Raw genomic sequence first — 23,385 nt, forward strand, 5'->3', positions numbered from 1 at the left:
GGAAGGCGCTGTTTGCAGAGGATGAAGTCAAAAGCAAGTCCAACAGCTTGAAAGGCTTTGGCTTTTTTAGCTATGTGCTTGTAACTTAGTTCAAGTCATCTTTTTGTGGGCTGCAGGTGGAATGCAAATGTTACCCAACACAGCATCGTTTGTCTCGTTCAATGAGGAGAAAATTCAACAGACAAATAGTCTGCACGAATCAACAGGAAGCAGACGCCCACTTAGTGTGTGACAATGAAGTTTTATTAATTCACAGTCATGATGGATGGTGATTTGAAATGACTCAGCCAGTGTTTATCCGCACTTATCCCCCGTGTTTCTTCCAGCACAAACACAACAATCATACATTTGCACCAGAGAATAAAAAGATGGGGTACAAATGATTACAACTGTGTGTATGTGTGCAAAAAGCAACCAATCACATGCAGGACACGTGTTCAATGAGGTCTAAGTCCCTGAGAGCTCAGCTTTCTATGAAGGAGATTTTAAAGAAGCACCATTTGGCTCACACTCTCACTGGCCATCGGGTTGCTACACTTATTGCGGCAGTACATATGATGAACATGAAGCCAACTGCATACAATTTTAAATAACAATAGACTATAAACAGCAATTGTACATACGCACAAATAAACAGCTCATTTTTATGCTAAGTGGAATGTTGTTGATTTTGAAAGGCTAGCAAATATAAAGGTCATTTTTAGAAAAGTAAGTCGTTTGATAAATGTGTTTTATACTTTATATATTTTCTATGGAAAACGTTGGGAGAATGTTACAAGTTACACAGTTAATCGTGCGTAGCAAATATTGTAATTGGGATTTTGCTAAATGTAGTTGAATGACAAAGAACAAGTGTTAGGGCCATGCTGAAAGGAACAAATATTATCCATTTAAAAATCATCTCTGGTAGTAAAAAAAAAAGAAAAAAATTAAATAATCTTTTTCCACCTCTAAATCATATCAGTCAGCCTCTGTCTCGCTTTTATGAAAAAAAAAATTCCCCAGTGTGCATAAAAGCACCCGCTATAGTCTTAACCCTAACCTTAAAACTAACCCAAAGAGACATAATTAAAAGGCGTTTTTATATATAATTTCTACATATATTTATGCTTTCAAAGTCTGTTGGCATGCCCGCCACAAACATGTGGTCGTGTGACACTGTTGTTCCCTCCCATCCAAAAAGCTGGCAGAGAAAATACCGACAGTTGCGTTTTAATAACCACATTGAAAATAGAATAATTCATCTGTATCTTACTGTAAAGGTTCCATTGCTATGGATGATGGAAAGGAAAAATGAAAAAAGAAAACCTCTTTCTGAATATGTTGTGTGAACCCTGTGAATAAATTAAATATCAGTATAAAAACTACATGTGAATATGAAAACACCAACTTTATATTTCACTGTACTAAAAAAAATATATTAAGCATTCTGGTAAAGGTCAATATGGTAACTAATTGAAGAGATTGCAAGAATACTGATGTAAAAAAGATAAAGTGCTTTGTTACATAAAATTATTACTAAATGTTGTAAGCTTGTTGAGATGATAACAATTGTTTTTGTTATAAATTAGAAATGACTGACTTTTAAAAAAAAAAACTAACTGTCCTGCATTGTCTGATGTAATGATGTAAAATTCCAAAGCACGGTTTCATGTCCATAGCTGATCCAATAAGTATTTCTAAAATGCCTCCAAGATCAATTTGCAGCAGAAAAATAACTATATATGATCTATATATCTCATATTGGTTATAAGCTTTGCCAAGTACTCCCCCGCGACATATTCAATAGTATTCCATATGTGTAATGTTTGGAAAATCAAAGTAGTCCACATTCAGTATTGAAAAAAAATTAATATGTGATATTAACATACCTTATTAAAATAATAACAGCAAAAAGCTGCATGAGTCGCTCTTTTGTTTGGCCCGTCTACTTGAGTCTCATTGATGTGACGTTTGATCTGCCGCCAAGCCAGGCAGTTTTTTCCGTGTTCTTTGTTAATGTGGCTGCGACTGTAAGCTTCCCAGAGGCCACGAGGTCATCAACCTATGCCCGCCCGAGAGCAGCGTCAGCAAGACTTTTAAATCTCTACACAAAGTTGTTGGTTATTTCCCTTTGGTGCTCAAACAGGTCTTCAATCTCTGCGCTGTACGCGTCCCCTTGAAGGAGGATAAAAACAGTCAGAAAGTGGCAGAGCGACCTTCCGCGAAGTAGAAAAGTGGGAGAACTTTGGTGCTTACCTGCGTGACAGCCGTACATAAAAGCTCTGTGGCCGTCGTACTTGCAGCGACAGCGCATGACGTTGTTCATGAAGTCCGACTCGGCCATGTCCATAGAGGGGTTGATTTCCACCTGTTGGACAAAGGCGGTCATTATCAGGTCCAGACACAGATCGACTGACCGACTGCCTGAGGACAGCAACTTTTCACAGCATTTGCTGATGAAGCATATTTTGTATCTTACACCTTATATATGCTGTAAAAAAATAATTTGAAGTCAAAACTCTGCAAGTTATTCCAACTACAACTTCTTTTTGCATCTTATTGCGATAGTAAACCCTCCGTTATTTGTAGCGCTGTAATCGCTGTTCTGTAAAACTGCTCAAACCACTTAAAACACGCAGTTACAAGCACAAAGGCGGAAAACGACAAGAAGGAAACCGAGACCTGGTCATAAAACTGGAAAGAATTTCATTTTGGGTTTCAATTCTCATACAGTTGACAGCATTGAGACCAGTTCACTTTGGCTTCACCAAATTTGGAATGCGCATGCCATGCAAATAGTTTTGCAACGAAACACGTACAGTATGTGAGTAATGTGCCGCATTTAGATTTAAATTGATATTTTACTGGAGGAACGTTACGGTGGTTTGCCATCGTTGTTTTTGATTGTAAGGCTCTTGCCAGCACTTAACATTCCTGTATAATATTATTTGACCATATTTTTTAGACTGTGGGGCGCACCAGATTATAAAGTCCAGTCTCTATTTTTGGAAATGTCCATATATGGGGTGCACTGGGTTATTATTTTAATTGTACTTTATAGCCCGAAAAAGTCATTCATGACATCAAACGCTTTAGAGATGACTTCACTATGAACCTTTTGACAGCAAATGATGCATGTTTTAAAATGACGCCTTACTCAGCAACTGCCTCTTAACTCTCCTTGTAAATTAGCGATTGAATCTTTGCGTGAGAGGATTTAGTTTGGTGTTGTGTTGGTTCACTGAAAAGAGTGTGTTGCTTGGTTAGAAAGTGGCTATAAAAGTGGAAAAAATAGGGCAGGAGGAATTCCTTGGTGGCAAATTAGCCTTGTCGAATGGGAGGGGAGGCACAGGGGGAGCTTCAACGACAAGTGAGGTAATCGTTAACTTGGATAATTGGTGTGTTTCATTGGCACAGGGTGACTCTGCTGAAGCTGTACTCAAAAGTCAGAAATGTTAACTTGGGAACGTTAAATAAAAAAACGCTTTGGCACTTCAGTCTAATTTGCTTAGTCACGTTATGAATCCTCCTTTGCACTGAATTATTTCTTACTTTTAATTTCTATCCTCTATATGCAACTATATAATTGTAACCAGCATGCTCCAAAGACACTCAGCCACTGCTCAAGAATTGCGGATTAAACGTAAATAAAGTAAATGTTGCTCCAACCGACAAGTGTAATTACAATGAGTGAGTGTCTCAGACAAACATCACTAATTATAATTATCAGCCGAGAGTTCCCACACATGGGAGCCCATCGACGAGATGCAGACGGAGAAGTAAAAACGTGCGGGATGGGTAAGTCTGCGAGAGTGAAATGGAGGATAATGACGAGCTGCAGTCCTTGATGTGTTTGACTCTGCGGACCGCAGACCTGATGGACTGGCTGAGGCTCAAGTAATGACAGAGCGAGAGAGAGAGGATGGTTGAGCTCGATTGGGAGGTTGGGATGTTAACAACGAAAATAGACGTACGGTATACAATCCGTAACCGACCAAGAGAATGTTGCAAGGCTGTGTGAATGAATCATTGGCCGTAAAATGACATTTTGTAATCTGAAAAGACAAATGAATTACATTCATTTGACCATTGGTTGTCTTTGCTGCCAAATAAGAAGAATACAGAATGGAGTCGAAGAAAATATCATCAGCCAGAAATTATTATGTAAAATGTAGCTTTCTGAGCTCTTATGCTGCTTTGGAGACTGCTGGAAAATCTGAAATTTTTTACTTGTAACTTACAGTGTTTAACTTCAAACACAAGAAAGCATGATTGAGGACCACTGTTAGCTAGTTTTCACTTTGTTTGTGATCAATTGACTTTTTCAAATAAACCCTAACCCTCAAATTAAAAAGAAAAATGAGCCAGAAATATGCCGATAAGTGATGTCACTCAGGGTGTCAGCGAATGCTCGCAAGTTATCTCGAGCTAACGGCCCAGAAACACGAAAAATCATGAAGTTCTTCCAAAATAAATTTACAAAAGACGGTTAAACAGTTCAGCAAATACCTTTAGGATGTATCCAAATAACAATCATGTCACTTTGCTGTGCATCCCAACTTTGCTTCAAGGATTTCTTCCTTGTCAAAGATCCCAAATTTCAGACTTCAATGCAGAGTGGTTGAACTTGCTTTATAAATCATGCCAAACCTAGAATATGGTCAGGGCTGAGAGAGCATCTACTGACCTGGAAAATGTAATCTCCAGGCCGCACATCCGTCACGTCAATCCACTGACAGTCAATATCATGGCGGTAGGTATCCCAGCAGCCTACAGAGATACCCTGGTCGCCCATGTTGTAACAGGAAAAGCGCTTCTGGCCACCTAAAACAGCATTAACAAAAATTAAAGTTAAAATCCTCATCATCATCAAAGTTAACTTAATGCCTGTCACTTTAGAAATAACATTTTGTCATGAATGCCGTTTTTTCACACAAGCTATTTCATCCATGATGTAACAAGCAAATGGAGAGTGAACAAACAAGCACAGCGGCGATCTAATACATTAACCACGGAATAAAAGTACACACTGCTGCAGCTAAAATATTGACATTAATTTCCTGCTACTAATGGAAAAGTGAAGATTTGGGAGGGGGGTGAATGCTGGCGAACATTACCGTCCGGACAAAACGTATCCTCCAGACAGAAACTGGCCTTATGTCCCTCTGCAACCCTGGTGCCGTTGAGAGTCAGCAGGTCATAATGCGTGAAAACCTCAATGCTGTGGTAGTGCCTGAGATGAGAGCGAGAGATCAATGTAAGAGATAGCATGCATAAATGGGGTTAGGGTTAGGTTTCGGTCTCCAGAAAAATAAATGCTGAATTACAGGAACCTGAAAAATCTACTTAGAATAAGTGCATGGACCAAATATTTATACCTGATTACATCCCACGACCGAGCATGGATTTTTGCTTGCGCCGATTGCCGTTGAATGAACACTGCTCCCCTATGGCGTGCAGTCTCATGACCTCACCGCTTGAACACGAGCATGGGTGTCACCATAACACCTCTCACAGAAGCTTGTTTTAGCACCAGTGTCGTGCAGCCTGTTTACTCGCGATCGTGAATGGAGGTCTTTGAAGGCCAAGTCCGTAGTGCTAATATGTTGTTGAGACAACCACGGCCGATTTCGCTGTCCATTGTACCAACTCGCGACTTCACTAAATGGATCGCTTCACGTGTGCTTCTACATGACAGGAGCTTCATGTTTGAGATATTAGGGTTCGAAGGGAACGGAGCTTGCCGATCGCTCAAGTGGAATGACGTCCACCACTTTTCATCTATCCACAGCTGCTGAATAAGCTTCTTGTGTTAGACTATTCGTCGTGCATGCTACCAGCTGATTCCTCGTCATAATCGACGTGCATGTTTTTCCCGACTGGTAATTAAATTAAATATAACTCCGAATGATTCCACACGGAGGCCATTAAAGCGTGTTATCCCAAAAACCGCAACTCATCTGTGTCCAGGAACCTCTAAAATAAATGACCGCATGCTTAACCACAACATCCCACTTATAGTAAAACTTTCTTTCCACTGTAATAACTCTTGGCGACATGTGTAGAAAATGACCAAGTGCTGAGATGTGGTACCTGTGACACTGATGCCAAGTCCAGCTCTCCCTCGTCGCTTTGGGTCGGAAATCGGAGCGTCCCAGGTTCATGATGCGCGAAGAGAAGCGCAGCAGGCGTCTGTGGCCATAGGGCCAGTTCATGCGGGCGGCCGAGGAGGACAGACAGTTTTCCTCATTGGCGCAGGTCAGCAGGTGCAGCGGGCGGTCTTCCAGGTAGGCCGTCTCCTGGACCAGTTGGGCATCCAGAACAAGGTCGGGAGCCGCTAATGCAGGAGAGACAAGTGAAAGTAAACATTTTTTTGGGGTTAAATAAATTTAGACTGTTTACATTTTATATTGGAATGTTTATATATTATTTTAGATTTTTTTATTTACTTTAAATCATTTAAATTGTATTTGATAATTTATATTTAATTTGAGATTTTAAGTACTTGAATATTTTAGATTTTAGAAACTATTTTGTAAAAAATAGTTTGTAATTATTACATTAAAAAACATCAAAGTTATTTCTCTTTTTTCATGCTTGATGTCACTCAAGATCTCATTTTAGGTATTAACTCCACAAGGGGGTTGCTTTTTCTTTGGCTTTTTTGCAACACCTACAAATGAAGGAGCAGTCCCCAGATGAAGAGACTACAACCCACCCATGAACCGATTTAAAGTTAACAAAGCAAAAAGTTTTTCTTACTCTCTGAGCAGGTGACCCCAGCCGCCTTTGGTCCACCACCTCGCGGACAGTGCATGTGATTGTTACGGCGACACTGCTGAACCGAGAACTCGGTGCCAACGCAGTGAGTTCCGCTGAGGATCAGCTCGGCTGCATTTGGATCGCTGGACCAGTACCAGGTATCCTGTCGGAGGCAAATGATTGCTTGTAATTTATTAGCCATCAGAGTGAATTAAAGGATGTGGCTATAGAGTGACCTCCAGCTCTCCATTTGTTTTGTTGTCTTTCATTAACACCTCCGACAGAATGAAGAAGCGCTACAATTCATCAAAGAGATGGACCTGCATGCCGTCTCATTTTGAAAAAAGAAAAAAAAAAAAAACAGACTGATGTGGTGTCACGTTGAGGTTACCTGATGTGCACTTGCAGCAAATCCAAAACCAAGTTGTCTGCACACCACCATTGCCTCATTGATGCCCCAGTTCTCACTGCAGACTGAACCCCAACGCTTACGGCCGCCCACGTCCATTAGGACCTCCACTCGGCCTTCTGAAGGAACCCTGCCACCAGCCAGACGCACCTGTAAACAGGTGTAAGATTATTCCACTTTGAATGCTGACACACGTGGCGTACAAAATTTGCATTGTTCATACCGTGTACTCTGTGCCAGTTTTAGGAACGTTACAGCGCACTGAAGCATCCTGGCTGTGTTTGAACGTCCACGGTTGAACCTCCTGGAAGAAGCAGTCAAGGATGGAGCGCTCGGTCCCCGTGCATTGCACGCTGTTCATGTGGATGGGTCCGGTACCTGCACAGGTCAGAGATTTGAATCGGGTCAACGACAACAACATTGGGTACCACTGAATGTGTTTTAGTGTTATTCATACAAATGAAGCCCCTCGCACAAAAAAAAAAAAAAAAAAAGGCATACCACATTGAATGGTGCCAAGAAGCAAAACGAAACAGTGAAATTAAAATGGATGAAAGCATCCTTGACGGAGATGGAAGATTTCACGACATTCATTCCTTCAAGGCCACCCAGTGTACATTTATTTACGTCATGCGCTTATCAGCTGACATCTGTTTTTTTTTTTTTCTTCAGAATCCTTTCTCCACTTCAGAAACAATGAAAAGTTCATATCCATGGAGATAAAGTGCTCTTGCAAGGCAAGCAGCAGAACCTGCGGCATCGACTTTGGGGATCTGACACACCTCATTTCCAAGTTACCCTCTGGTGCTCAACAGCCACAAAGCATATGCTAAATCCATCAAACAAGGGCAAATGTGTGTCAAGATTTGTTCTTTCTTCATTTGGTATTTAATGAAAACCAGAACCTCCAAAACGACATGAATCAAGGTTTTATGAATGTAAACAGTCGGTTCCATAATGACGGCGTTTTATGAAACCGCCCAACCAGATACGGGTTTAGTGTTTTCTTCATGCGTAAGACATAAACTATAAACCTGGAACTCAACAAGCATTTTAGCGAGTGCCAGGGCAACCATATCCGCAAAAACCAAATGGAAGGAGAGTAAAAGCCAGATAGACAGAGGAAATGAAAAATATCAGAGGCGACGGGGACCGAGAATGCAGGCTGGCTGGCTCTGTCGCTATAAGATTGCAGCCCTGCTTCCACGTCGGTTACGCATGTGGCTAGAAATGTCGGAAAAACACATATCTGGCTTACTTCCGCTCCTATCGCAATGGTGACTCCCAAAAGCTGAATTTATCACGACAAGGGTGTGACAAGGGCCCACATGAGGGGAAAAAAAAACAACACAGCAGTCAAAAGCTGTACTTAAAAATTATTTTGGAAAAACTGTCACATGAATTCTCACAGGAGCGGCGGCACACTTCTGATGAACATTTATGATGTTTTGCTCCCTCGTGTTTGTGGAGTAAACTCAATACAAACACACATGGTGCAGGGAAATTGTTAGATAAATACAATAAAATAAAACTGTTGGTGGAGAAACAGAAATATCCTATAATTTAGCTCTGTAATTTTGAGGTGGGTTGGATCACATTCACTGTCAATGGTCACAAGACAAATTTCCACATCGTGCTTTGAAATTAAACTTGGTGATTGGCTGGCAATAATTCCAGGGAATGTCTCCATGACGCGAGCGAGGACAAACTATAGAAAATGAATTGAATTAGCATTGAGAAAAGGAAATTCTACAGTTGTGTAATGTTGGTCATTGTCAGCATTTTTTTTTTAGCAATAACTACTACTACATGCTGGCATAGCATTAAAAAGTTCCACTTTTTGTAATATTTTTTCTTACTTTTCCAGTCTAATGTTTTTCATGTTATTTTAGATTACGCTCGTTTACGGCGTCCTATTTTTCGGTCAATTTACTTGCTAAGTTTTCTTACAGAGTGATTAGAAGTGGCAGATGCCATCATAAGTTTATTTTATTAGAAATTAAACTCCATTTCAGGCACTGAAATAAACGTGCTGTCCTAGTTTTCCTCTTTCCACGAAACATGTCTGAGTCCATTTTTCTTAGCCAAGATTGTGTTAGTTGGGTAGTAATCTGCGCTGTCTGCGGCTGGTTAGATCCTACGAAACATGCCAGAATCATGTTGCTCCACTAGCGGGATTCCAAACATAATTTAGAAGTCTTAAGCCGATACGCCACTTTATACACAACTTTGTGTGTCTGTGTGTGTACACCACACACGCAGGGAATGTCGGATTGAGACAGACTGAACACAATACAATCTGTCAGCACATTCTTACATATGCTCATCATAAATAAATCAGCCCAAGCGGTCTGGTAGCTGCGAGACTCTCGACTGAAAGTTTGGATGGAAATAATCCAAGCGCTTGCGTGAAAACAAGTTACCAGCAATAAAAAAAAAAAACGCATGCTACCTGAACTGAAAAAAAGCAAAAGACATTGAACTGAAGTCTCCACATGATATTCAAACTCATGTGATGTCTCAATGTAAAGGCATTTTTCCACTTTTTATTTTTTGACTAGCCAGGCCAGACATCTTGATGTTACATTTCCAGTTCTAGGGTTATCATCATATGTCTCCTCTTTACCACAAAAACCGTGTACGACATTGGAGGTGTATTTTTGGTCAAATTCCGAATTGTACCACGTCACGGACGTCAGAGGTCCCACTGTGTATTATTTCACGCAGAAATTAAACATCTACTAATTAAATCTTTATATAACTTTACCCAAAAATCCTTCTCTCTGTACAAAGTGGGAGTTTGTTCTCTCTAAAGAGTCTAATTTAGGGCAGTTCAAGCAATGTAAAGGCCTATGGTTATGTGGCCTTCACGGCACATGTGAAATTACAGCTTGCAGCCAAACGTCATATAGTGAACGTTATAGAAGAGGGAGTCATGCCACGGACTTTGAAGTGCCCTCAACCTGAATGAAGTTCCACGGTACACTAAGACCTGAGAGGGAGACGGTGTGTGTGCGCAGGAAGCGTTTTTGTGTGTGAAGGTGTTATGTAAAGGGTCAAACGTGGCATTTGTCAGGCTTGAAACTACGGCCGCAGATCCACGGTGTACAAGTTGACCACCTCCATGAATGGATGTGCTAACTGAAGCAGACTATCAAAATGACATCATCACCAGCAGGGGTTAAAAGGTAACAAGGAGGGCTGATGTAACGGACTTCGTTTAAGCCATACAAGCAAACGGTCATGCGGCGTTTCGCCTTGATCAACAGGAGGGGAGAGCACACCCTGGCTTTAAGGCTTTTGGGTGGCCATTCCCACGTCTACTTTGGGCGGGGATGCCAAGCACACAGCTGGGTTGCGTGAACATTGTGGGACCTCTCAAAAGAGCACGTACGGTTCGGAACTAGAACAAAAATTCATAGAAAAAGTCCACTGAGGACGACGCAGACAGAGAAACTCTGCATCACTACTTGAAGGTCCTGTTTATTCATTCAGGTTCCAAGTTAACCATGGTTAAATGAGTAACAATTTTGCCTAAAAATTATTTTAGTCATGTCTTGGACATCTTAAAATCTTTCACCAAGGAATTAACACATAAAAGTGAGCAAAGAGATTAATAAAAAAAAATGTTGCACTTTAGCTTATATCTCTGCAAAAAAGGCCAGCTATCATGAATATTCACAAATATATGTATCTCATCCAAACTTTAAAATGATCGTTATTATAGAAAAGCTTAAATCTGAGTAAATCTCAGCTGACTCAATTCCCTGGCACAAATTTCAAACTGAGAGGCTTCACTACATGTGAGTCAGAGTCTTTGATGGGCACATTTTTTGCTATTTGAGCACCCAAAGTTTAAACAAACCAATGTGGCTTATAGTATTAGACATCATGTGAAAGTTGTGCAGATGTGAGCACCTGACCGTCCTGGCAGGACGGCTTCAGTGTTACAGACAGACGTGATCCTATCTGATCAGTCAAGGCAGACTTGAGATAAAACACATTCTGCAAAGGTTGCCGTATCTAGTCTGGAATCCCATCACGCTTGATAAACACTTTAAAAACCGCCCAGTCAAAACAAGCACATTGTTCCTTCTCACCTTGACCCATAAAGGCGCCTTGCAGTGCATCCTGGGCGGAACCGAAGCCCAGCTCTCTGCACACCACACTAGCCGCCGTCCGGTCCCACAAGTGGTCCACAATGGTGCCCCATTTTCCGTCTCGGAGCACCTCCACACGACCCTCGCCGAGCCTGGGCCCGGCCTTCAGACGCACAGGCTGTGCCGAGGAACAGGAAGGGAAGTCAAAGTCGACACCACATAAATTCACACGTGGTTTTACATTCATAGAGCAGTCTTACCACAACTGGGTACGGGGCTTGAGGTCTCCCTGAGGAAATCCTGGAAAACTGAGGGCCCGGAACACATTTGACCACAGCGTGTCGTCCGTTCTTACAGGGGGTAGGGCTACGAGGGATTGAGAGCTGACCAAGGCACTCGGACAAGGTGTTCTCAGTGCCCAGGCAGTTGACCTTCTCTACCCAGAAGCCCTTCTTCTTGGATATGAGGCTCAACCTAGAAAGACATGAAAGTGAGGTTCCAAACTTCAATTGCATGCAGCTTGTTGTGGTTGCGACAAATTGAAGTTTCCTGGCTTAACATGTCGTGTCAGAGGCAGACCGCTGGGTTAAGTCCATTGAAATTGACGCCCCATTTCACTCTGTCTATTTTTTGTGTAAACAGCAGACATGTTTAACCCTTGGATTTCCTCATTCTAACAGAGGCGGTATCATGATGCCCCTTTCACATTGGCATTTATTTTGCTTTGTCTTCCACATTTATCCCAGCTCACTGTCATGTACAACCGGCACTGAAACTGAAATCCGTTTCAACAGAAGTATGTGAGGCACAACAGACAACTTTCTCGGTGAAGTAAGCCAAGTAAGTATCACTGACCTTGTTGAAGGATCTGCCACCTTGGTGTCCCATATTTTCCTGTAAATAAACAAAGAGGAAATGGTCCTATCAGGTGTGTGTATCAACCGTGGTTGCGCACACACATCATCCTGTGAGGTGATCTCAGTGACCTCAAGCTGGTTCGACGTAACAGTGACTTTAAGATATACTCTGGTCTCTGTTGTTTGTTTTCTATCTAACCTGGCCACACAAGACACATACACATGCACATTGCATGTTCTTCCTCAGTGACCAAAAATATTCACCACTCTGGCAATAACTTTCTACAGCTCCAAATATAACTTTTGTATATAAAACACTGGTTTTCAAGCAAGATTTGGGATACAAATGGTGCAGGCTGGGATAAGTTCACTTTTCCTCCGGATATCTTTTCTGTATTGATTTTATTGTAGTCCCTTCAGAATGTGAGCTGACTATTTTTTATGTTTAACGAGAGAGTGATAGCAATGAATTAGACATTTCTAGGATGTTAAGTAACAGCACTATCTGAAATCCCGCCAGATGACATTAAAAATAATTAGAGCTGTCTCAAGAATTAAAAAAAAAAAAATGTTCAACTGTGTTTCACTCGTTTAGTCAGTAAGGCCTCAATGTAAATACAGCCAAAAATTGTTCAAGAGCAGAATTTCTGGGAAAAACCAAGGCATTTTCTGCCAATTGTAGAATTATGCAGTACATCGCGGGTGCTGAGGGAAGCCTTCCGTTCCCGAGACTAGCACACCAACATGCCACAAACGGAGTGTGCCGGGAAGGCTTCCAAACCTTGTGCTGTGCAAATACTATTATGGATGTTCACATTGATTATGCTATGTAGTCAACGTGGTAAAAAAAAAAAAAATCAATCAAATCTGGACATACGTAAGGTCTTACATACTTATTTAAACTTTTTTTACCTCATGCATGAACGCCCATCCCTCCATTTCCAAAATCAAATGTGGCCCTAACAAAACTGTACTGTAATTTGCTCCCTCATAAATAAGCCAACCAAAATGAGCCCAGCCGATGCACATTTGCTTGTTGACAGAAACAGGTAAATATTTTCACATGCATATTTTGGGCATGAATAATTTATACATTGGACGTTTTCGTGAGAATGCAAGCCTTCCAACTTCATTAAGTCGGTGTGCTAAAATCAAGAGCGGCATTGTTACAGCAATGACGTTAGTGTCGCTGGCAGCTGACACTTTCCTCAATCACTCGTCGTGCTGTACTTTGCACAAATATGTTTTTCGAGAATAAAACTTGTTTTGGGGAGAGAAAATACTCATTACATTCATCACTGTTAATTAGTTCGTAGCGAGAGGCCTTTTGCAATTTGCTACTTCTAAATCAAAACACGAAACAAACATGTGTGCAAGATGTGATGCCAAATGCCCAAACAGTTGACGTCATATGAAATGCACAAGTGAAACGATGCTATTCGTCGGGTGCAGAACAATCAGATAAACGTCACAGCCGCCCCAGACATGTTATTTGACACAGCATGTCCTCAGTTGCTCTTATAAAATGTGTTTAGTGTCTATTATGTGGCTCAGCATGCCGACAGCTCCCAGAAACCCACAGAAACAATTGTAAGACCTCACCACACTCCACATAATCTAACTTCAGACAACAACAAAAGACATGCAGATCCAAAAAATATTGCTTGTTTCTGTTTGAAATCTTTTGATATAAATATTGCATGAGCATTGATCCTGTGTGCACGGGCTCCAACACCTGCGTTATTAATTCCCACGACAGCATCAATCAAAAGGTCTTTGGGCAAGGGTGATTGTTGAGCTAAGAAAGCTAATGACGGTAATAATGGGAGCCTCATCTGCCGGTTAATAGAGACTATAATTACATCATTGTGAAAAGTTCATCACACTTCTTTATGTCTTCCATTTCTTTTACTGAATTAAATAAAATACGCTACAAATGCATTTGGGATGGCCACCATAACTTGAATTGTTCATTAAGAATTCTGTGGACGAAAGGTGCTCTTGGATTGTTAACTCGAAGCCTAGTTTTGTTGAGTCAAGAAATTTGACGTTTATCCATTACTGCCCACATGATTTGAAAAGAAAAAAGAAAAATATATGGCATTAAATGTTCTTGTGACAGGTTTAAGTCCCTAAATCAAAAGCCAGATGAAAAAAGGCGGTCAGCTGCTTATTCAACGGCAGGCACAGCAACCATAATTAAAGATATTTCACACAAGCAAGTGAAAATTACATTCGACTGGTGCGGCTTGTTTTTTTTTCCCCTCTATCTCTGGCGAGGTGGTCTTCCTCTCTCACACGCAACTATAATGGAGGGTGTTTTTTTTTTTCACTCGCTGCACAAACCCCAGCAAGCCTCGCGTCTGACCAACCTGCAATTACAGCATCTTAAGAATCATATCCAAGACACACAAGCGGCCCCAGAGGCGCAGCCTGGTGAAGGATTTCTAAGAATGGCTTTCGCAAGGTGGAGGAACATGGAGGAGTATCCCCGACAGTCATGCAAGCATGCAACACGATCCCATAAGTGTTTCTTGGCTTTCCATCTCGGGTGCAGATGTTACAAAGAATGTCAACGTCATATTGTCTGAAAGGGAATTGTTTTGGTTGCTCACATGGAGTAATTATAGTATCTATTTCAATTTGTGAGCAAAACAAATCATGCACAGAGAGGGCACGGTCATCATGCTCTTGGAGATAAACATTGCTGTACCAACACACATATAAGTTACGACTTGGAGTAATTCAAGCAGGCCGATGGATTGTAGTGTGGGACTTACTGCACTCCCATACAATTCTGTCTTTCGAGAATCTAACTTGCATGTTTTCGGTCAATGGCAAAAGGCTCAAGGGCAGGCAAAGGTGATTGGAGCTTTGTTCGACTGATTCTTACAAATTTTATCGATCGTGTTTTGAAGTACCGTATTTTCCGCACTATAAGGCGCACCTAGAAACCTTGAATTTTCTCAAAAGCCAACAGCGCGCCTTATAATCAGGTGCGCCTAATATATGGACCAATATTGAGCCACTACACCAGGCGTGTCCAAAGTCCGGCCCACGGGCCAAATGTATATATCTTATATATGGACAAAGGTTTCAAATGGGCCATTCATTGAAGGTGTGCCTTATAATCCGGTGCGCCTTATATATGGACAAAGTTTTAAAATGGGCCATTCATTGAAGGTGCGCCTTATAATCCGGTGCACCTTATAGTGCGGAAAATACGGTAATTGAGACAAAAAAGAGTACACTACACAAAATGGCCTGCGGCTGAGCTGTTGAGTACGTTTTGACTTGTCTGTGGACCAAAGAAGAATAGCTAAAGTCGCCTATTCAGGCAATGGCTCAACTCGACTGGAGATTGACTGAGATAGGAATTTACTGATGAGTAACAGTCTCCATAGTCAGTCAAGGAAATTTTGTGACATGGTGAGTCCTGTTATTGAGTTGACAGTATTTAACCACTGCCGCAATGCTATTATGGAAACTAACCATTGCCCAATACCTAGAGTAGTTGCTGAGCATTTGAAATGCTGATGCATGCTGGAGTCAAAAACACTTTGTGAAAGAGTAAACACTCCAATCCTTTGTGGAGACAGAAAGAAAATAAAGCACTTTTAGACACATCATTATGGTTTGAAAGCTATTATGACACCAAATTCCAAAGCGTTTTCGGACACCTTAGGACAATCTATTTAAAGGAGACTGTCAAGGCAGAATCTGACTGATACAATTCGATTCAAACAGATTTCCCAAACTGTTCCTGCCATAAACCCCAGAGATGGGAGATGCAAGTCACATGACATGCCAGTTACTAAGTCGCTAAATCCACGATATGTTTGTTGCTATGTTTGGATTTGCGAATGTTCCCTATACAGTTGCCAGGGAATCTGTCCATCTCTCCATTAGTCTGTGCAGATGCAGATAATGTAGACAATGGAAGCGCATGCGATGATCTATCAAAAAATAATAAGCCCTGGCACAGCCGTAACGATAACCACTGTCGGAAGACGATCGCTGACTCCAGCCTCCAGATGCTCTACCGCCAATAAAACGGGCTACTTCACACAAAAAAATGTTCATCTGGCCTCACACCACCGTATCGACGGAACAGTTAAAGCACAATCACGAGGTGATATTACACCTCGGGACAGGAATCCAAAATTAAAAGCATTGTTGTTTGTTTCGAGAGCGAAGATAGCATCAAAGAGAGGCAATGAGGTGCACCGGGGGTGATTTGCCTGGAAAGAGGTGTGAAGAAAAGCTTCTTGTTAGGGATGGAGATCCCCCTTATCATTACCCCGAAGCTGAGGAGAGGAGGGGACCTTTCGCGGTGGTGTGGCTGAGGGGGGGAAGATAAGCGTGACAGAAGGTTTTACTTATTCTGCCGCTTAACTGGACGCTCTTTGCTTTTTATTCTTTGCTGACTTTTTAATCATTTAACAGCGATGCAGATACCTGTAGACAATCTTGACAGAGGGAGCAACACAAGGCCTTTTGCTGTAATTCAGCGCATACTAGTAATATTTTAGTGACATCACAAATTTCAAGCATTTTAACCCTGTGATGAGTTTACGTAATGTTTTCTCACGACACCTTTTACGACCTCTTAAAAAAAGTTGGCTTTTAAAATCACACAAAATTCCATTAAGTCAGTCAGTAAACACATTACTCCTCATTCTATTGACTCAGGGTTTTGTGTAAGCTTTCCTACTTCTTGCTTTTGATTGGTCGGCTTTAACGTCCCTGTTGATGTGTCAAACTCGAGGCCCGGGGGCCACATCATTTTATGTGGCCCGCAAAGACAAATTGTGCATCAAATTCGTGTGTCATTACTAGAATTGCAAATTGTCTTCACTTTTAATAATAGATTTTTTAAAATATTCGACCAGTTTTTACTCATCTGATTTGAAGACGATTTATTTGTCAGATTGTTTTGTAGCTTTCACTGTATATAATATGAGGTGCCCATACATTTATTTGGGTAGACAGTCAAAAAAATGAGTTTGACACCCCTGACCTAGATGGTAACCATTATAACATTACACTGTGTGATTTTAGCCAATATGATTGAGTTGGTTAGTTTTAGGGGCCTATTATGTTCTCTTTGTGTATCTGTTGTTTTTACAAATATTGTGTGTAATTCTCCAACTCACCCAATACTGACTGTCAATGACTGGCATGTGTCCCACTCAGCACCTTTGCAGGAAAGGATGCGTACTCACTTGTACATTTTGAGGTTGGGCTGAGCGGCGTCGGGAAAGCCGAGCATCCCGCACACCACTCTGCTGCTGTTCAGACTCCAGCCCATGTCGCACACCTGCCTCCATCTTCCCGCGTGCTTCACTTGCACCACACCTTCAGTCACCAAGGTCTTCTTCTTAGTCGACATGAGGATGGGCCTCAGGCGGACCTCCTCGATTCGGACCTTGCTGCGACCCTGATGGAAGGACGTTGTCGTGTTAGGAACTTCAACAGCTGTGAGGCGTTGACGGGCGCCGTGGTGACCATACCTGGTGAAGTTGCTGCCTGTGGATTCTGGGAACCTCGTATGGATGTCCGTTCCCATTATAGCCGTATCCAGAGTGCCTGCGGGTAGCCACGAGGCCTTGCCACTGGGGCGAGGGAATCCCATTGGAGCTGATGGCATTGCTGTGGTCTCCGGTGCCGGTCGTCTGCTCCCGCCTGCGCTCCGTGGTGCACACCACCCCCATGTCTTCAGCATGCTTGCAGTCATTCACCCCCCAGCCGTTGTGCTTGCAGTCCTTTATGGACTTCTCGGAACCATTACATCGAACGTTGTCCATCCATATAGGACCTTGATGGAGGAAAGCAAGCTTGTTATTAAGCATGTTATCCAGTCCTGCTTGTTCTGGAAACAGACCACACAAGATCTGAAAAGTGATCTTCATATATATGACTTAAACTGGCAGCCTGATTAGGGGTTGCACCTTTGCGGTGTGTTCAGAAGTTGAGTGTTTTACGATCGTGCCTCTCATATTCATTCCTCGTTGTCTTTAATTTGGATTTAAAAGCAGCAGTAAAGAATGTCCATAAACCGCAGCAAGTGTTGCAAAACTGTGGTAAAGTCCATGCTGTCATTACTCTAAAACAAATGCCCCAATGTTTTTTTTTTTTTTTATGCACGAGTTCCTCTAGCCTGCCAGGCGACCTTAACGAGATGTCATCTTTGTGCCTTTATGATGTCAGTTATTTCGGGTGTCTTAATTACTGCTGTTGGCATAGGGTAAGCATGTTTTAAAGTCTTTAGCAACCGGTTCCGATATAATTGGGCGGCATTTGGAGCGACATAAAACGTTAAAGATGAATGATTTTTGCCATCTGCACGTCAAGAGCTGTATGACAGTGATCACTTGAGCCACATTTCCACCAGACAGTGCAGCCTGTCAGTTCCATCTGGTTTGCTTTTCCATCACCGCAGCAAGCTTAACAGTGAGAAGAAACATGACAGTCAAGACAATGATGGATGCCTTCCAACATGTTGTGTTCTTGTCTTGCGTGATGCATCTGAAGGCATGTTGCCTTTAGGCAAAGTGATGTTTAGTGTTCTTTCATTCATCTTGTTCTCAGTGGGAAAGTGCTCCCAGGAGCATCAGCCATGTGAATAAGTACATGCTCTGTGATTTGTGGTCTTCCCATTGCCACAGAGAAAAGGTAATACGCCAATCAGCATTGTTAATGGACATTCAATGGTGAACGTTCTTCTCAACCTGAAGTTGTTGGTCATCAAATTTAGACTGAAATTGGGGCCTGACCACAAGTTGAAAGTCTCTCTATTGACAAACTGAGTCTGAACCTTCAGGTAGATGTTACTGTGCTGAGATTACCCAAAATGTGCCAAAGAAAATGGTCAGTCTTACCCTCTCCTTCCCCATACTTGGCGCTGTGTGCCCACGTGACACCGCCCTGGAAGCCCAGCTCTCGACACACGACGTTGGCCAAGTGGATGTCCACCTCGTCGTCGCATACGGTGCCCCACGTGTTGTTGTGCAGCACTTCCACACGACCCTCGTAAGGCTCCCGGGCAGAATTTCCCGCCAGACGCACCTTGGCAGCAGGTGCACGGGCCGCCCTGCGCTGACCGGAAGCGGTGCGGCGTGGCTCAGCACCGGAGAGCGACACGAGGAAGAGGAAGAGAAAGCAGCTGAAGCAGATAGCGTGGGACATTGTGACAGGAGGGATCTGTGGAGATAAAACAATTATTGGTCATTTTCAGCTATAAAAAAGATATTTTACACTCTTCAACCCAAAAGGCTCAGTATAACTGACCCAGCACGTGCTTGGTACTTTGTGGACCCAGCGTTGGGTTTGCCACCTCACCCAAATTGGTTTGATTTAACCCAGCAATTTTAGGAGTGTGCCCTTGATTTGCACTTTGAATACCACCAGCTTAGAGCCTGTTATTTTAAGGTCAAATGACTGCCTTAAAGAATTTTGTGACTCACTCTGAATTTTCTTACAGCAAGATTAGTAGTGGCGGAACGTATTACACTATTAAACAGGCGGATTAAAAAGGACCCATCTTTAAATGAACAACCGAGAAATTTTAGTCTGAATAAATAAGGCCCAAAAAACAATTGGTCAAATTGTCCCAGGCGTTTTGAAAGTAGAGAAAGATGGCTTTTAACATCTGTTAACAACTTGTACCCAAGATGCCCGTTTGGCTAGAGGAAGCTAAAAAACCCACACAAGCATTGGAGTGAACCATCCAAACCCCACACATAAAAACCACTACAGAGAGTCGAACCCCAAACCTGAGAACTGTGAGTCAGACATAGAAACCGCTAGTTCACCGTGCCCCCACCCCGTTGAATATCACTGCATATAATTAAGTAGCGGTTGACTTCTTTTTACCTTTGCATGACAGTTAAAGATGTCATGACGCATCAAGTCGACTCAGCCTCACTGTCTACTTCTCGATGCACTACAGAGCTTTAATTATACTTCTTTTTTTTTACACACACAAAATAAAGTCATAATTTTGTCAAAAAAGATGGGTGATTTAAATTCAGAATTGGTTGAATGCTTGACTTATTTATGTGAAGATGAATACTGAATGATTGGAGGTGAGAAGAGGCCTAATTTTTAAAAGAGCAACAATGACATCTTCTGGACAATCCAGTTGGGTGCCTGCTCAGTTGCAGAATAAAACCGCCTTACTAGTACTTTAAATGTGAATTAAAAATGATGAAAATGTATTTTAGTTCAATGTATTCAACTGTAATTTCACAGCGGGTCACTCAAAGGAAATGCATTCAGAAACTGTTTGTATCGCAAGCTGCATGAAAATTCAATAAAGCGTCAAGAAAGTTTTTAATTGGAGGTGAACAAGCACAATGTAGTTCCGGACTCCAAAACTAAAATCACAGCACTAATACTTTCAAGAGTGTTTTTTTTTTTTTTTTTTTTCTAAATCTTCCAAAACAACTAATAATACATGTAAATACAAGTAAGACAAAAACAACAGGCTAAATGTGAAATATTAAGTATATAGAAAAAGGCGAGGTTCACTGACCTGACAAGCAGCAAAGTGTGTGTGCAGTCGTGGATGTCTTGAGTGAAGGAGTGAGTCTACAAAAAAAAAATCTCCTCACTTCAATCCCTCCTTCTCCATATATCTCCTCCCTGACTCCATGTGTCCCTCCCTCCTTCTCCTTCACATCGCTTTCGTGCAAAGAACATAAAGCTTCAGATTGTGCTTTCTATTGATGTGATAAGAGGCCTGAAGCTGTGCACTCGCTATGAATAACAGATGCTGAGAAGGCGCGAGTTATTTTTGCGGACAAGTGTAATTGTAGTGCGGGGTGTGAGAAGTGAATGGAAACGGGAGCTAGATGGAGAAAACAATTCTTTCCATTCGCAGAGGAACAACGTGTTTGCCAATTGTTTTCACAACAGCACAATGACTTTGTGCTGACCAAACCTTAGCGGGAAAACTCGTAATGTCACAATGATGAGGTTTCACTTAAGGGTTCAGCCGCTAAAGGGTGTCTGCGGATATAAAAAAAAAATCTACACAGCCCTCAAATGACAAGTTCTTGTGATTTAAAAGGAAACTATTTATTATTTATGTCGAGCCCTGCGTGCACTTTGATCGTCCTGATTTTAATGCAATTGAGATGACGCTACAATTGGCCGACAGTCCACCCCACAACGGCGCAAACGCCCTGTTTTTTCCCCAATTCTACCTAAGGAATGACTACTCTGTCATTGCTTTCACTGTCATTATTATCTTCTGTAGATGTCATTTATTATTTACACTAATGTAAGGCAAGTTAAAAATTGCTTTTAATTGTTGTCATTAGTTTTTCGTCGTAATGGTATTAAAAGCTATTTGCAAGGGAAATCATTGCATTATGTAACATTTTAATGATTTAGTGTTAACAGTGTCTTACTTCTTTTCACACTTGTATAATGTATGTTGTTTTTATTTACACTTCTTTCTACACTGAATTTATCATTAGTCTTCAAAGATGGGACTCTGTGTTTTGGGGGTTATGATAAATAGCGACTAACGTAAGATATTACATTGCTGATGGTTAATCAGCTATCTTCTTCTTCCCAAAATGAAAATCTATGCTCAACAATTCAGAAATCGAGTTCAAATGTGTCATCTCAGAGGGAATTGCATTTTCAACAAGATTATGCAAATTCGACCTCTCACATGTCTCATTCGCTCTCTGATTGGCCGCCGACACATTTTACACAAGCGAACACAAAAGCATGTTACACAAGTGCAGCGGGAGGGTGAACATGCGTGTGACCAACAGGAAGGCCTTGCTTCAGGAATAGATTCAAACATTCAGAGTTGCAAGTGTCTTAAAGAAGCTTCCCGCACCGCAGCGTAGATATTTCCTTGTCGAGAGCACCGCAAACCACCGGCGTTCAAAATAGCCGCGGCCTCAAATGTAGCCACGGTGAACGTGACTGATGAGAAAACGACATACCACCCTGAGCCAAGAGTACGTTACTATTGTCAAACGTATTATCACACTCCAGGAAGCAGAAAGATTAATCAGTGGAGATGTCAAACGTGACAAAAACGTGTTGCTCTATTTTGTTTTAATTTCAACCAAGGGTCACTTGAGCGCAATTTGGGATCCACCAAACATCTTTAAATGTGTTTATTTATTTATTTTCTGTAATCACCTGTTACCAAATTAGCTACATGGTCAAGTTTGGCCATGGGGCGCTGTGTTGATGAACTATTTCAGGTTTCAAGTAAACCTCGGCGGCATCCTTTTTTAAGTCTGTCTGGTTTATTCTTAGACGCACTGCACATCCATGAAGTTTGCTGCATTGCATGTGTGACTTTTTGTGCACACGTGTAAAACGGCTGTAATTGGGATGTTTATGTGTGTGTATGCGAGGGCACGTGATGGTGGGGGGACAGGGTGGCGGGCCGGTGGTCCCGCCCTGACTGGTAAATCCGTACAGGAAAAGCAGACCCCCTATTAGCGAGACCAAATCAGAGGAGGAGGAAAGTGAGAGCCATGGAAATAAAAAGAGAAAGGAGGTGTGGGGCTTAAAATAGCTGTGCTATGTTTGTGTGTGTCTTGAGTGGATGCTGCATCTCCACGCAATGAGGCCAGAGTCCAAACATGAGACTGTGAGGCACACATGGTGACCACTAGTCCACTATGCTGTCGCTCTTCTTTTTTGACCTCTAATTACAACAACCAAACTTGCTGTGCACTGTGCCGCAATCTGCGGGGGCATCAAATGCAGACGTACTCTACAACAATAAACAAGCTGCCTTTCCACGTGACCGCAGTCAGCCGCCTTCTGAGAAGTTGGTTAGACTTTAAAATCAAAGAGCAGAGAGGAGGAGGGATGCACTTGTGCAGGGTTGTGTACAGTGAAACCTCAAAGATCAAATACTCCTGGAATTGGGAGAGAATTTCCTGCTAAAACACACCTCTAAAGCTATACACAGCTTACAAGGTATACAGTGGTGCCTTAAGATACGAGTGACCCAATGGATGAATTCTTTGAGCTGTAATGTGGGAGATTTTTTTTTTTGGGCTTCAAATTGCAAGTGCAAAAGTGCAGTGAATCCCTCAGTCCTTGCAATTTGAACACAAACGGTGGAGCAACACATGTAGACAGACATTAATACTCTGAGATGTATTCATTTCTATTAAAAAGAAATACAAAAGTTTACAGTAGCTGTGAAACTAATCTTCATTCGTGTCTCTGTCAGACAGACAGACAGACAAGACAGACAGAATACGCTAGTGATCCCTGGGTGGAA

The 23,385-nt window shown here is 41.9% G+C and overlaps 1 protein-coding gene and 1 long non-coding RNA gene across 2 annotated transcripts; one reads left to right on the top strand and one right to left on the bottom strand.

Moving 5' to 3' along the window:
• Positions 1 to 221: 221 nt before the first annotated feature.
• loxl4 (lysyl oxidase-like 4) lies at positions 222 to 20,743 on the bottom strand. The gene is made up of 15 exons (XM_088385191.1): positions 20,647 to 20,743; positions 18,992 to 19,313; positions 17,624 to 17,928; positions 17,336 to 17,550; positions 12,109 to 12,147; positions 11,514 to 11,727; positions 11,254 to 11,431; positions 7,377 to 7,531; positions 7,136 to 7,303; positions 6,745 to 6,907; positions 6,076 to 6,319; positions 5,100 to 5,215; positions 4,670 to 4,806; positions 2,239 to 2,350; positions 222 to 2,157 (listed from the first exon to the last, which is right to left on the bottom strand). The coding sequence occupies exons 2-15, from the start codon at positions 19,296 to 19,298 to the stop codon at positions 2,087 to 2,089; spliced, it is 2,424 nt and encodes an 807-aa protein (XP_088241317.1). The 5' UTR covers positions 19,299 to 19,313; positions 20,647 to 20,743; the 3' UTR covers positions 222 to 2,086.
• On the top strand, positions 6,439 to 8,875 carry LOC148393170 (uncharacterized). Its single transcript, XR_015860422.1, has 3 exons — positions 6,439 to 6,902; positions 7,029 to 7,313; positions 7,394 to 8,875. It is a non-coding gene; the product is annotated as an uncharacterized LOC148393170 (long non-coding RNA).
• Positions 20,744 to 23,385: the final 2,642 nt, after the last annotated feature.

The sequence above is a fragment of the Syngnathus floridae genome, chromosome 9, assembly GCF_059516105.1.
Source record: "Syngnathus floridae isolate MCC-2025c chromosome 9, RoL_Sflo_1.0, whole genome shotgun sequence".
NCBI classification, from domain to species: domain Eukaryota; kingdom Metazoa; phylum Chordata; class Actinopteri; order Syngnathiformes; family Syngnathidae; genus Syngnathus; species Syngnathus floridae.